Here is a 15297-nt window from a genome sequence, read left to right as displayed (position 1 = left end):
CAACATTTGGGTTTTCTGGGTAGTCAGCCCAGCCTGAGGCTACAGAGAGTTAAACAGTCACAGAGAGGTCAACATTCCCCAGACGCCTTGCTGTTGAAGCCATATTGCATCTCTAAGGTGATCTCCCCTGCACTCCACCCCAGATGTGCTATGTGTCCTTCCATTCTACACGACAATCTTCCTCGAATTCCCTCGGATACTTTGTACCACATGGTTTGGAGTCTGAGGGGACAACTCCACGGAGGCCTAGCATAATCAACAAGCAGGTGACAACTCCTCTTAGAGCCCCCTTCCCAGGTAATGATAAAGACTAAACCAAGCGGACAGAGGGTCAATCCCTAACCGCTGAATGGTAGAGACTTGGCTCTTCCCTGGGAGTCTGAAGAAAGCATTTCTCCACGGACCCGGTAGTTCTCCCTATGGAGTGAGGCCAGCGTGTGAGCCCGGGTGGCAAATAGGTGACCTTGCACACTTTGGCTGGAAAGACAGACATTGCAGGCACAAGCAATGGCAAATCACAAGCTTCAGGCAAAATACAGGCTACTTTGTCATCTGTACTGAGAACCGTGGCTGGGGGCGGTTGTGTTCTGGTTTGCAACACCACATCGAGTTCCCGGCTGGGGATGGGGCAACTGTGGGCCCTAACGTATCCGGGGGAATGATAATACAGTAAACCCTCAATTTTGTGAACCTCAATATAACACACTTTGGATTTAACAAATTTTGGATTTAATGGACAACATTTCCAGTCCATATGTCACATGTGACAATTAACACTTTGTTAATTTTAAAATGCTTTTAACCAAGATTTGCTTATAATTAAATCAACAGGTTATTTTTTTGTTATTAATCCACTGTTATTTTGAGCAAATTTTAGCAAATAGGCTATATGTTGATAAAAACACTGTAGTAATTTCACCGACATAAGTAAATGTTACATATCTACGACTCGTCTACATATTTAAATCCAAGAGTCACTGCTCTGAAACGATGTTCGGGGGAATGAACAGCACGTGACCACCCAGCCTCGCGTGTGGTGACTGGTTCCGCTGTCCCGTGGCGTGACTTTCTGCAGCGGCTTTAACGCAAACCAACCAACATTCCGATGTGCGCTCAGCCAGGTCCCAGCCGGGTGCATTTAACTCCCGGTGACTGGTGAATGCACATAGTTACTAGACCTATCCGTATACATTTAAAATTATAGTAATACATATAGAAAACTTATCTGTGAAATTAAACTTTTCTAACATACCTAATTTTAATTACACTAACATGTCTACATACATAAGTAAAAACAGATAAACTAACTTGTCAATTTTTTAACATACTCATTCAGAAAACCTACTTTATTATATAACAGACTTTTAGCTTTAATAGATATACCCTCGCCAGAACTGATGTATTATATCAAGCTTTTACTATAATTCGAATCAAGATTTTATCCCTCCCTGTAGGAGCCAATGAGCCCAGACCATCTGGGGGGAACCTGCCATACCCAAGGTACCCGTAGGTGACTGGTCCCTGGCCCTAGGTCGTGTGGAGCCATCAGTAATATGGTATATGTGGCCCCAGTTGCAGAGTCCATTCAACAGTCGAGCTCTCAGCAGAATCCTCGTCGCTGTCAGCAGTCTGCTGGTTAAGAGATGACATGCACTGGGACGGGCTTGCCTGGCGTAACTGTTGAGTCCCGTCAGAGCTTATGACAACCCATCCCTGTCCTTCTAGGTGCTCCAGCAGACTCTCCGCCGCCGTATGTAAAATAGCAAGGTCTTTACCGGTTAGCATAATGTTCTTGTCCATATAATGATGTAATGCCACCCCCTCCCCACCTTTCCATACAGATAACCTTCTGCTACTAACTGTAACAGATGGTGGGGTTCTGAGGTGGCCCTGCGGCCACACCTGAAACGTCCAGCGTTCTCCATTCCAACTGAAGGCGAATTAATCCTGACTTTGAGGGTCTATAAGACTACTGAAGAAGGCGTTAGCAAAATCTAATACAAAATGGCATGTGCACAGAGATTCAATAACTTCATTTAGTAATTGGGTGCTATAAGGTAGAGCAACGTGGACTGGGGTCCCGGGAGTCCACAGGCACCCGCCGTGACCTGTCTGGTTAGTCCTGAAACTGCTTATGGACTAACCAGACGGGTCTATTAGAAGAGCTATGGGTGGGGCAGACAATGTCCACTCCATGTAGCTCTTTCACCATAAACGACACCGTCTCTCATACATAACCTCCCTGCAGGGAGCCCCCGGCGATGTCAATCATCTCGTCATCCTCAGACAAAAGGAATGAGAGCAACGAAGCCTCCGTGGGCCTCCCCGAAGTTTGGGGATCCCAATTTACCTTGATCATGACTGTTGAGACAGGAGGCTACCACGTAGGCTAAAGTTTCGACCTTCTAATCGCTTTCCCACCAACACAGTGAGAATCCTCCAATAGGTCTCTAATCGGAGGTCATCTTCCGAAGGGCGATGCCTAGCAGACATGACTAGTGCTTCGCCTCAAGAAAACCTCCAAGTGCAAAGGGAGGGCCAGACTACAGTGGCATTGGCATCTTTTCTTTACATATCTCCAGCCTCTCCCATAACTCCTACCTTGGGGTGTGTTGGGGGTAGCCCCATACTCACGCACAGATCCCCAAGTCTCCAATGTTTATGCCAACATATCTACTATAGTCTACGTACTTAAATCCAAGAGTCACTGCGCGTAAACAATATTCCACAAATGATTAGCACGTGATCACACAGCACTGCACGTGGTAATTGGTTCTGTTGTCGCCTGGTGTGACTTTCTGCAGCAGTTTCAACACGTGCCACCCGATATGCTTACGTGCACTAAGCCACACCCCAGCTGTGTGCACTGGTTTACTCGCAGTGACTGGTGAACACACCCATTTACCAGACCTATTCAGTATAAATTTAAAATTAGGTCTGTAATGCCCGGCCGGTGTTGCTCAGTGGTTGAGCGTTGACCTATGAACCAGGAGGTGACAGTTGGGTTCTAGGTTGGGGGCACATGCCCGGGTGCGGGCTCAATCCCCAGCGGGGGGCGTGCAGGAGGCCGCCGATGGATGATTCACTCTCATCATTGATGTTTCTCTCTCTCTCCCTCTCCCTTCCTCTCTCTGAGATCAATAAAAACATATTTAAAAAGAAAAGAAAATTAGAAGTCATACAAAAGTTGGAGTCGGAAGTGCCTGTGTCTACTATGTGAGAGCAATATGACATAAAAAGCAAACTGCTTTTTCAAAATTTCAAAATTGTGTTAATATGTGATGTAGGTGCAAACGCCAACCCCAGAAAAACAGGAAATTGGCATGTGAAACTTTGGGTGAAGAAGCACTGTTGGGGTGGTAGGCACAACAGCGTTCTTGTGGGGTTCCAGTGGGAGGTTGAAATGAAATATGCAGCAGTGGAATTAGCGCTTCGTACGCAAAGCCAGTGACGGATGGCTTTGGCGCTTTCGCAAAAGGCACGCAATTATGAACAAACAACCTTACGGTGAAGCTTCAAGCGCTCCAACGGAACATACCGAACTATCTAGGCAACGGTTAACAGAGTGTGTAACTAATAAAACGCTATTACAGTCTCGGATTTACAATGCTGACGAAACTGGTTTGCTCTGACCTCTTGCTTGAACACACACAAGCCTCCAAATATGAAAAATTGACGCCCGGGAGAAAAACCAGCGCTGCTCTGTGCCAACGCCGATGGATTGCATAAACTGACACCTGTAACTGTTGCAAGTCTCGTAAACGTAGAATTTAAAAAAATGTAATGAATCGTCGGCACTGCTTTCCAGCTGTGTGAGGACTTGTCTGGTGGTGAGTGATACAAACCAGGAACTATCCTTGGGGCTGGCTTTCGGGGACCACTGCTGATGTAGATGACCTCTGGTTACGTTTCCTAGAAGAACAGGAGAGAGGATTTAGGAGGTTAATGGAGGGGGTGCTGGAGGGAATCAAGACAGCACACAGCCAGGCAGCTAGGAGGGGTCAGGTCTGCAGCCTGACCATGGGGGCTCTGGAGCACACACAGCAACCGAGTCACCTTACTTTGGGCTTCAGAGCCATGTGCCAGGCTGTCCCTGGCTGCTGGCTGTTGTCAGGAGTGGCTGTGGGGCAACCACTTGGGGAAAAGACTTTGGCTGAGCTGAGGGAAATCTATGTTGCAGAAGTATCTGCGGGATGAATGAGCAGCTTGGAGTACAGGACCTGAGCAGGGAACCAAAAGCATTCACTCTACTGTGTAACTACTTTGAAGAAAACTATCAGGTGCTTTAGGGGGAAATCAGCTACTTTGGAAATTAGAAGTGGCAGTGAGTGGTGATAAGGGAGGCTGGGGTTCTGGGCAGAGGTGAGATGGGAGACTGTGAAGGCACCAAAGCATAATCAGGGTTAAAGGGAGTTATAGTAAGAAAAGGGAAGACCCTCCACACCCACCCCAGAGGGAAGTGATTTTGAAGGAAGGGATCTAGAGCTAAGGGGGAGAGCCCTCTGGGCTGTGAGTGTGTGTGTGTGTGTGTGTGTGTGTGTGTGTGTATGTCTGCATGTGTTGAATTACACAAAGGGGCACAGAGGTGCAAACTCCAGGGGTGCAGAAGCTAGCAGGTTGAGGAGTAAGACTCACTGGAAAGACTGGTGGGGACAGAGGACAGGGAACAAGATGAAGAGGGAGATTCAATTGCAGATGGAGCTAGAAATCCAGAGTGTGAGCAGGGACTGGAAAGTGAGATCAGGACCCTGTGGAGACAGAAGGCCTGAGCTGAGGGTGTTGGTCAATTCCAAACAAGAAGAGTTGTGTGGAAGCAAGGGTATTGTGCAGAAATGCCTTTCTGACCATCAGATGGGGACAAGAAAAATCCCTTGTAGTTTCCAGAGCCAGGGCAGTGTTTCCAGTTCCAACTGCCGAGCCGTGAGCAGTTGATCTGAAAGCCAGGTATGGGCTGGGTAGTTGTGGCATCTCTGGTTGTGTGTGAGAAAACTACTGTCAACCTCCAAGCTTCAAGATGTCCTTCAGCCCGGCCGGGCGTGGCTCAGCAGTTGAGCACCGACCTAGGATCCAGGAGATTGCGGTTTGATTCCCAGTCAGGACACATCCCTGGGTTGGGGGCTCGATCCCCATGGGGGGCGTGCAGGAGGCAGCCGACCAATGACTCATCATGGATGTTTCTCTCTCTCCCTCTCCCTTCCTCTCTCTGAAATCAATAAAGATATATTTTTTTAAAAAAATGTCCTTCACCGACACTTTCAAGTTAGCAAAATGCTAAGATCTGTGAGTGAAATTAACCGAGGCCCCATATGGAGGCTGAAAAGGAGCCCGCGAGGGGGCGGGGTGCTCTGAAGGCAGAAGAATGCACAAAACCAGGCGGGTGTGGCCAGGGGAACCGAGGACCAGGAAGACCTGGGGTGCGGGGAGCCCAGAAAAATCTAGAACGCGGAGGCGGGAGGAGGGTGCTGTGGGGGGCGGGGATGGGCGGAGCCAGAGGAGTATAGGAAAGAGAGGGAGGGGGGAGGGCAAGAAGAAAGGAGGCGAGGGGACGAAGAAGGGCCACTGCCCTGCAGAGGGGGCAAATCTCGAGGGGAGGAATCATCCTACGGGCTCGCGACCACTTGTCCAGAGGCCTCAGCCGCGTCCTGGGCGGTTCAGACTGTAGGTCTGCAGCCCTTTAGGACGGCCCCGGGCTTGCTCAGGTCCACACCCGTCCCAACCAAGGCCCGGCTTTAACCTCCGGGGACCCTGCAGCGCGGCGCCGCGTCTCCCGCTGTCCCTACCGCAGCTTGCCCCTTGGGGGCGCCCTGGCGCAGGCTCCGCTCGGGCCCCGCCCCGCCGACGTCCTCCGGCGGCCATGTTGTGTCCGCTCCTCCGTTTCGTGTTGACTCAGACCTGCAGCCCCGGGATCTGCCCTCCCACCGCCCCTCCCGCTCTTCATGCTGAGGTGGGGGGGTTCAAAGCCCCCTCAGGGCCCCACTCCAGGATTTCACCCCCAAACCGCCCCACCCCCCGAGCCTGCCCCTCCTGCCCAGGGAGAGGCCTTCCCGGCTCCTCGTGGTTCCCCCAGATCCCAGCCGCGCCCCCCCCCAGCCCAGGCACTCACCTCAGAACCAGAGGGAAGTCCCCACAAAGCCAGCCCTGGGACCACATCCTGGCTGCTTGCGTCCTCTCAGCCTCAAGGGGGGGGCGACGTTGACAACAAAGCTCAGGATCCGAATTTCCCGCCTGCAGTGTTTGCAGGCGCAGTTGAGGACTTGGGCCCCGCGGCCAAGACAGGTGTCGGCGCCTTCCTGAAGACGATGATTGTAAAATACCAAAACTATATTTCGCAATGAAGCTGCAACCTCCTCTGTTAACTTCTCACAAAGTCTGATAAAAATGTCAGGTTCTCTTTTAAGAATTCACAAGGATTGTGTAGACACAAGCAGGATTCATGAGCAGAAACTAAACCTTAATCACGCGTGCTGGTCGGGCTTCTAAAGAAATCCGTGACATTTGGGCTTAAACCTTGCACATCCATCAGGTTGTATGCTGAAAGTAGGTTGTTGAGCATAAGCCTCAGAACACACTTAATTAGTTTTGGAGCCAGTATGTCTAGAACGGGCATGACTGCCACCATCCTCTGTACAAAGGGGTGAGCCCTCATGGAGCTCCATACGTACTCAGAGACTTTAGCCAACACAACTTCCTGTATGTATGGGAGAATATTCATCAGAGTTTCGCTCATGGCTGTCTCCATTCTCTGTGCAAAGAGGTGAGCACTCACGGATCTCCGTATGTACCCAGAGACTTCAAACAACACAGCTTCCCATACGTCTGAGGAGAGTATTAATCACAGTTTCACTCGTGGTCGCGCCTTGGAGATTTCGGTCCCAATTATGATCGCATTGCCGGAGGCCCGCCTTTTTATAGAGAGAGCAGGGCTCCTCCTACCCTGGAGGAAGCCTCCTCACCAATGGGCGTGGGACCCAGAACCACTTGCCATTTGGGGTCACTTCCGTCACGTGGGTGAAGGTGCCCTGATGACTAACAGTGCAAATGCAGGAAGAAGTGAGAGGCCATGAGACCGCCCCCCCCAACACACACAATGCTGGGGGAGCATAGAGCAGTTCTACTACAGGACCAGCATTGTTTATATAGGAACAATTGTTGGGCTAAATAAGGGTCCTCAAAGAGCCAGCCTGGTCCCCACCAGCTGAAGCCTGCTGAAGTGGTAGAGGCCTGGAAGGGCGCAGTGCCGCAGAGGCCCTAACAGAGGCCTGGAAGGGCGCAGCGCCGCAGAGGCCCTAACAGAGGCCTGGAAGGGCGCAGCGCCGCAGAGGCCCTAACAGAGGCCTGGAAGGGCGCAGAGCCGCAGAGGCCCTAACAGAGGCCTGGAAGGGCGCAGCGCCGCAGAGGCCCTAACAGAGGCCTGGAAGGGCGCAGCGCCGCAGAGGCCCTAACAGAGGCCTGGAAGGACGCAGCGCCGCAGAGGCCCTAACAGAGGCCTGGAAGGGCGCAGAGCCGCAGAGGCCCTAACAGAGGCCTGGAAGGGCGCAGCGCCGCAGAGGCCCTAACAGAGGCCTGGAAGGGCGCAGCGCCGCAGAGGCCCTAACAGAGGCCTGGAAGGGCGCAGCGCCGCAGAGGCCCTAACCGCCAACATTGTTCACTTCCCTTTGGGGAACAGGATCACACAGATGTTAAAAGCTATTCTGTCATAGCCCCGACAGCCCATTTATTGTAACAACCCCTTAAAAAGCCATGGGCCATCACCCTCTGGTGGAGTAAGGATCGCGGCTGCTCTCAGCTGCCCCATGGTCTCACTGCAGGCTCACTCCCCAGTGTCCACCTGGGTTCCCACCTCAGGGCTGACATTTGTGTTCTCAAGTATATGCTTTCTCTGTTTATTTCACAAATTCGGTGTGCCTATCTGAAACAGAGTGCAAAAACCACCCGGAAGTTGAGAAAGAGCTTCTATCGTATGAGCTGTCTTGCTTTCCCCTCATGATGGCCAGTGAGCATTGGGTTGAATCCTAGAGGATCTGCCCCAGAGGTGGGGAGCTGAAACCTGACATGGGCAGCAGGGAATGGCATGGAGGAAGGGGCTCTGCGCAGAGTCGGGATAAGCAAATTGTAAAGCCTGGGGGGGGTTGGGATGTTGGATAGATTTGGGATTAAGTGAATCCACTGGTGCCAGGGAGGAGGGCTTTTGGGGGGAGGGGCTTAGGGGTGAAGATGAAGGCCCTGAGTGAGGGGTGGACCAATATGGAGAATGGAGCAAAGGATAAGGGCTTGAAAACTCACATTAGCCGGGCTGGTGTGACTCAGTGGTTGAGCATCGACCTATGAACCAGGAGGTCATGGTTCGATTCCCAGTCTGGGCACATGCCCGGTTGTGGCCTCGATCCCCAGTAAGGGGCGTGCAGGAGGCAACTGACCAATGATTCTCTCATCACTGATGTTTCTCTCTCTCCCTTTCCTTTCCTCTCTCTGAAATCAATAAAGATATATTTTAAATAAATAAATAAGTAAATAAATGAATAAATAAATAAATAATAAAATAAATACTGGTAGGAAAGATGGGAAGAGTGTGTGTGTGTCAGTGATGGGGAAGAAAGCAGCTGAGTCTCATCTTCCAGCAGAGGGACCATCTTAGATAATACCTAATATGAAAAAGAGGAATATCTCACCTGGGAGTAATTGTATGCTGGGAAGCAGGTAACGTCCCTTCAGATCTCACACACTTTTTCGTCGTAAAACTGAAAAGCTACACCCACTGAAAAACAATGATCCATTTCCTCCTCCCCCAAATACCCCACAATGACCAACCTTCTTTGTTTCTGTACATTTGAGTGCTTGAGAAACCTCTTAAAAGTGGGACATACCGTCTCTGTCTTCCTGCGACTGGCTTGTTTCACTTAGCACCGTATCCAGAACGACCTTCTGCCTAAGGCAGAGTGACAGTCTGCTGTAGATGTATATACCACATTTGTGGATAATTGGGTTGCTCTGCCTCTTGGCTTTTGTGAATAATGCTGCAGTGAACATGGGTGTGCTAATATCTCTTCAAAATCCTGCTTTCCTTTTTTTATACAGTGGTACCTTGGTTTTCAAATGTAATCCATTCCAGAAGACCATTTGAGTTCTGAAAAGTTCGAAAACTGAGGCGCTTGTTCCAGGGGTGTTTTTGATGAGGTTAGCATGCAAATGTACAGCTTTTTCACAAATCGTGCTCTCAGAAATGCTGTCACCGGCCAGCTGTTTTTCATGTCTCCATATGAAAAGCAATTTTCCCACTTCTTCGATTGTCTGTGTTCTTTGTCTTCTAAGTGTTTTAAGACCTCTTGCAACATTGGCTCCTTTAGTGGCTTCTTTATTTATTTATTTATTTTATAAATATGTCTTTATTGATTTCAGAGAGAGGAAGGGCGAGGGAGAGAGAGAGATAGAAACATCAATGATGAGAGAGTCATTGATCGAGCCCGCAACCCGGGCATGTGCCCTGTCGGGAATCGAACCCCGATCGCCTGGATCCTAGGTCGACGCTCAACCGCTGAGCCACGCCCGGCCAGGAGGCTTCTTTATTTTTTAAGATGGTACAAATTGTAGACTTGGCTATACCAAACTGTTGCCAGATCACATACACGGACGGCGGGAGAGGGGGGAGAGGGGAGGGGCTGCCCCACATCTCGGCATTTCTGTGGTGTCACCTGGGCATCACAATTTTTACAAATTCCACAGGTGATTCTGATGCACACCGGGGATGACATTGCTGTGACAAGAGTTCCTGATGTGGCCCCGGCTCCTGTTCTGAAGGGAAAAGTCCCACGTGATGAGAGGGGGCTCTGGGGGACACCTGGGACTCTGACACCACAGGCTTGTTCTTGTCCTAACAGGGCGTGTGTGTGTGTGTGTGTGTGTGTGTGTGTGTGGTTGAGAATCGCAGCTGAAGGAGCCAAAGCCCCAGCAGTTCCCAGGAAACAGAAATGTAGACGGAAGAAAAAGTGAAGGAGGGGACGGGGGATTCAAGAATGAGAGGGTAGGGAGAGGAGGGTCCCAGGGGGAGACCCCGCCCTCCCACGTGACCTGGGAAGGGCTCCTGCCCTGGGAGGAGGGTCCACACCCAGGGTGAAAGGACAGCACATCCCATGGGTCGGGACAAAGGTGCCTGTGAGCTTTTCTGCAGCCCAAGCTCTTCTCACAGAGGGAGGGACAGAGCAGGCAGCAGACGCCATGGAGTCCCCCTCAGGCCCTGGGCTCAGAGGGCGTGTCCCCTGGTGGGGGCTCCTGCTGGCCGGTAAGGAGGGGACAGTCCCTGGGGGTGAACAGGAGGAGGGGAGACAGAGACTGGCTGGGATCTCCTTGGGAGGACAGGGCTCTGAGAGGGGACAGAGGACTTCTGTGTGGACCTGAAGGGAGAGGACAGGGGAGCAGAGTAGGACGGGGGAGGGGGCTCAGCAACAGGAAAATCTCGTGATCTGGAAGTGGAGAGGGGCAGGAAAACCTTGATTGCTATGTCTTTAAAGTTTATAATTTCTGAACAATAAGTTTTAGAACCTGATGACAATAATCACAATTTATGTCAGGGGTGGGGTACTTAACCAGGGGCGCTAAACATTGTCCTCACCACCAACCTCAGAAATGGGCAAATGTACCCCAGGAGGTGCAGGCCCCTGGGAGCACTCACTCCTTCACCCCCAGGTCTTTGCAGCCTGTTGCAGGCAGTGGGGGTGCAACAAGGTCAGACAAGCCCCGGCCCCAGGGAGCTCACCTTCTATGGGGAGGAGACAGACAAGGAAAGATCTACATGTGATGTCAGGGACCCACAAGTGCCATGAAGGGAACAGAGCAGGGACAGGTCAGGAAGTGGAGAAGGAGGGTCTTTAGAGGAGGTGGTCAGCGAAGGTGTCTCCTAGGGACACCCCCGAGTGTCAGCAGGGGTCTGAGGGCAGTGAGGGGGTGAGCCAGGCAGACACCTGGAAAGAGTGTTCAGAACAGGAAATTGCAGGTTCAGAGGAGCTGAAGTCATGGTGGCCACGCTGCTGACCTGGACCATGGGACACACACACACACACACCCCAAGACTGAGAGATGAGACCTGCTCAGGACCCAGGGCCTCATCTCTCCATCCCAACACACAGATCCAAATATTGACCCATTTCTCTTCCCTCCTAGTCTCACTCTTAACCTTCTGGAGCCCGCCCGCCGAGGCCCAACCCAGGGTTGAATCAGTGCCGCCCAATGCTGCCGAAGGGAAGGATGTGCTTCTCCGAGTCCACAGTCTGCCAGGGTTTCTTGCAGGCTACGTCTGGTTCAAAGGGGAAAGTGTGGACAGCAGCCATCAAATTGCATCATATATAATAGACACTCATGAAATACACCCAGGACCTTTATACAGCGGTCGAGAGACAATATACCCCAATGGATCCCTGCTGTTCCAGAAGGTCACGCTGAAGGACACAGGATACTATACTCTACTAGCCATAAAAGGAAACTTTCAAAATGAAAGAGCAACTGGACGGTTCCGTGTATACTGTGAGTGACTGCTCTCGGCCTCTGGGTGTCGGGTGGGGTGAATTCTATTTCACACACAGGACTGACTGCCCTGGACTCGCCTCCATCCACCTCTCATCGCGTCCCAGGCTGGGTTTGGGCCTTTAGTGCAGGTCACACACAGTGGACACAAACTTCCTAAGATCAGAGCTCCCTTCCCAGATGCTAGCCCTGCAGACATTCACCACCCCAGACGGAAGGACCAGCCTGATGGGGTGACTCAGCAGAGGGAGACCAGTCTCAGTCCAGCCCCCTGGGCCCCTCTCCAAGACCATGACCCTGAGAATGACCTCTCTGTCAGGGCCTGGCCTGAGGGGACCCTGGGATCCTCACAGAGAAGCTCAGCCCCATCCCAGGGCTCCTGACTCCAGGGACCCTGGGCAGCTTGAGTCAGGTTGGGTTTGGCCTCCTGGGAAAGGCTGGCGGGGAGCTACAATCTCCCAGGTGCCCAAGTCACAGGGCAATGTTCTCTCTGTTATCTGCACAGTGGAGTTACCCCAACCCCACATCACAAGCAACAACTCCAACCCCAAGAGTTCTGATTTGTGTTTTCCTAATAATAGCGATGTTCACTATCACTCTGGAGAAATGCCTGTTCAAGTGTTTTGCCCATTTTCTACCCGGTTATTTGGCTTTGTTGTTGCTGTTGAGTTGTAGGAGTTCTTTCTATATTCTGAACATTAACAGTTCATCCTATATATGATTTTCGAAGTATTTTCTCTCATTCCTTTCACTCTGTTGATTGTGTCCTTTGATGAACCATTTTTCATTTATCATTTTTTTTCTTTTGTTGCCTGTGTTCTTGGTGTCATATTCAAGAAATCATTGCCAAACCCAAAGTCAGTAAGCTTCCCCGTATATTTTCTTCTGAGTTTTAGTTTTAGGTCTTACCTTTAGAATTAAATCCATTTCAAATTAATTTTTGTCCACTGTGTAAGACAGTGGTCCTCTTCATTCCCTTGCATGTGGGTCACGTTGTTTACCACCATGTGTTGAAAAGACTGTCCTTGCTCCATTGAATGGTCTTGGCTCCTTTATTGAAACCATTTGATCATGTAACGGAGGCTTTATTTCTGGGTCTCTGTTGTGTTCCATGGTCTGTGTGTCTGCCTTTATGCCAGTGCCACACTGTTTTGGCTACTTTAGCTCTTCAGTACATTTTGAAATCAGGAGATGTGAGACCTCCAATTTCGTCCTTTAAAAAAAAAAAGATTGTTGCAACCATTTGGGGTCCCTTGAAATTCCATATGAATTCTAGAATGGATTTTTCTATTTCTGCAAAAAAAGTCATTGGGATTTTGATAGGGATTGTATCGAAGATGTAGATAGTTAGGGGTCTTCCAATCCATGAACATGGATGTCTTTCCATTTGTTTCCTCTTTATTTTCTTTCAAATATGTTTGGTGGTTTTCAGTGTATACATCTCCCACATATGGGTTAAGTTTATTCCTAAGTTATCTATTCTTTCTGATGCTATTGTAAATGGAACTGTTTTCTTAATTCCATTTTAGGATTGTTCAACATTGTTGTAAAGAAAAAGAAATGACGCTGTGTTGATTTTGTCTCCTGCAACATCACTGAAATCATTAGTTCTAACAGTTTTTTTCTGTATGTGGAATATTTAGGATTTTCTATATATAAAATTATGTCACCTGTTAAAAGAGAGAATTTTCTTCTTCTTTCCCAACTTGTATGCCTTTTATTTCATCTTCCTGCTTGATTGTTCCAACCAAACTTCCAGTACTGCGGTGAGTAGAAATGCGGAAAGCAGCGTCCTTGCCTCGCTCAGGATCTTAGCAACGTTTTCCGAGGGTCTCCATGCAGAGCTGTGTTAGCTCTGGGCTTTCATGTGTGGCCTTGACCATATCGAGGAGTTTCCTTCTGTTCCTACAGTCCCTGCCTTTTGTTAAAATCTCTCCTCTCTAGAGATTTCCTTCCCGGAGACAGCTAATCACAGACCAGGATGGAACCTTTCCAGATCCAAGGTCATGAAGACGGGGTTGGGCTGTTTTATTGCCTAATAAATTAGTTAACAAGAGGTGAATGCCCGTCCACTTTCTGTAGAGCTTCCTGGGCCCCGGAGACGGACAGAGGTGCTAAACCCGCCTTCTCCAACATGCATGAAGTTTACATGAGGAGCAGGAGCTGATCTTTTTGAAGTCAAAGAAAGTTCTAGGAAAGGATCAAAAAGTTCATAGAAAAAAATTCCACCTAAGAATGAGGTTGTAGGACACATGGGCTGAAAAGGGGTTCCCAGTGTTGATATATAGATATGTCCATGGGGACAGGTCAGGGATCATCCTGGGGTGATCTAGGGTGCAGCTTTCTCCTTACAGATTGTCACCTGAACAAAGACACTCATCCTGCAGCGGTCAGGGCCATCCTCTGGTGACCTTCACAGAGCTCACTGTGGCCTGGGAGTGGCTGAGATCTCTGAGGAAGGAGCCCACTCTCAGTCAGCCACCTCTTGTTTCCCCACAGAGCCCGTGGGAAAGCCCTCCATCCGAGCCAGCAACACCACAGTCACAGCACATAAGGACACTGTAGTCCTGACCTGCCTCACAGATGACACTGGGTCTCCATCAGGTGGTTCTTCAGTAACCAGAGTCTCCTGCTCAGAGAGGGTGAATTTGTCCCGGGACAACAGCATCCTCACCATAGACCCCGTCAGGAGGGAGGACGCTGGGTATTATCAGTGTGAGGTCTTCAACCCCGTCAGTTCCAGGAAAAGTGACCCGCTCAGGCTGGATGTCAGTATCACCCTCTTCCCTCCTCTATGTTATTAAACCCTGAATAAATATTTTCTTACCTGAAAATGATGGCTATGGTGCACTTTCTTTTTCTTTTTTTAAAATATGTCTTTAATGATTTCAGAGAGAGGAAGGGAGAGAGAGAAACATCAATGATGAGAGTCATTGATCAGCCGCCTCCCGCACGCCCCCTGCTGGGGATCGAGCACGCAGCCAGGGCATGTACCCTGACTGGGAATCGAACCCCGATCGCCTGGCAGGGCTCATGGTATTGTTTTAAATATTTGAAGTAACAATCAATTAAACCCTAGGCAAGAAAGTGTGTTTTGAATGCACATCACCTCTTTCGAATGGAATGAACACTAAGGAAAAGCCCGTTTCAAACGTTACTATGTCTCCATTTAGATGAGCAAATGTCAGCTCCTCGAAGGGAAGGCGGATGGTAGGGGGGCAACTTTTGTTCTGAGAGGTGAGCCTGGGGGAGGGGAAAGAAGAAAAAGGAGAGAAAAGCCAGGAGGAGGAACAGAGGAGGAGGAATGAAAGCAGGGAAAAGAGAGCCGATGAAGACTTGCTCCGCTCTCGCCCCAGGGGCCTCGCCTGGGGACAGGCTGGGGGACCCTGCCTCTGCCACCTCCTGGCCCACCGGGCCTCTCAAACCTCGGGGCCTCAGGATGCTTTATACTGTTAAAAATTATTAAGGACCCCAAACTCTTAGTTATGTAGATAATATCTATCGGCATTCACTGCATTAGAAATTAAAACAAAATCTGAAAATATTTACATAAATACCATTTTAATGAAAAGTATATTTAATGCCACTTATTCATTATAAAATTTATGAAAAGGACAATCGGGTTGTCTTTCTGTAACCAGATGGCCCACGACTGGTTGAGCCAGCCCCGCCTGCCCTGGTCTTTTGGCCTGTGCTTCTGTGAGATGGTTTAGCAGATAGTTTCTATCGCTGTGGGAAATATCTGCTGCCTCCTGATGGCGTCTCAGTTGAAGGAAAGACGAG

General features: G+C 49.9%; 1 protein-coding gene across 1 annotated transcript; it reads left to right on the top strand.

Moving 5' to 3' along the window:
• Positions 1–10123: 10123 nt before the first annotated feature.
• Positions 10124–14318, top strand: LOC308548024 (cell adhesion molecule CEACAM21-like; the record flags this gene model as incomplete). Its single annotated transcript, XM_081119040.1, is given in 6 exon segments — positions 10124–10276; positions 11155–11514; positions 11834–11926; positions 14014–14106; positions 14109–14148; positions 14150–14318. Coding segments are annotated over 6 exon segments (819 nt in total). The 5' UTR covers positions 10124–10212.
• Between the last annotated feature and the right edge of the window lie 979 nt (positions 14319–15297).

This window comes from Miniopterus schreibersii, assembly GCF_964146895.1.
Source record: "Miniopterus schreibersii genome assembly, chromosome: 18".
Classification (NCBI taxonomy): Eukaryota; Metazoa; Chordata; class Mammalia; order Chiroptera; family Miniopteridae; genus Miniopterus; species Miniopterus schreibersii.
Note: the sequence above shows the minus strand (reverse complement) of the source record. Positions and strands in the feature narration are given on the sequence as shown.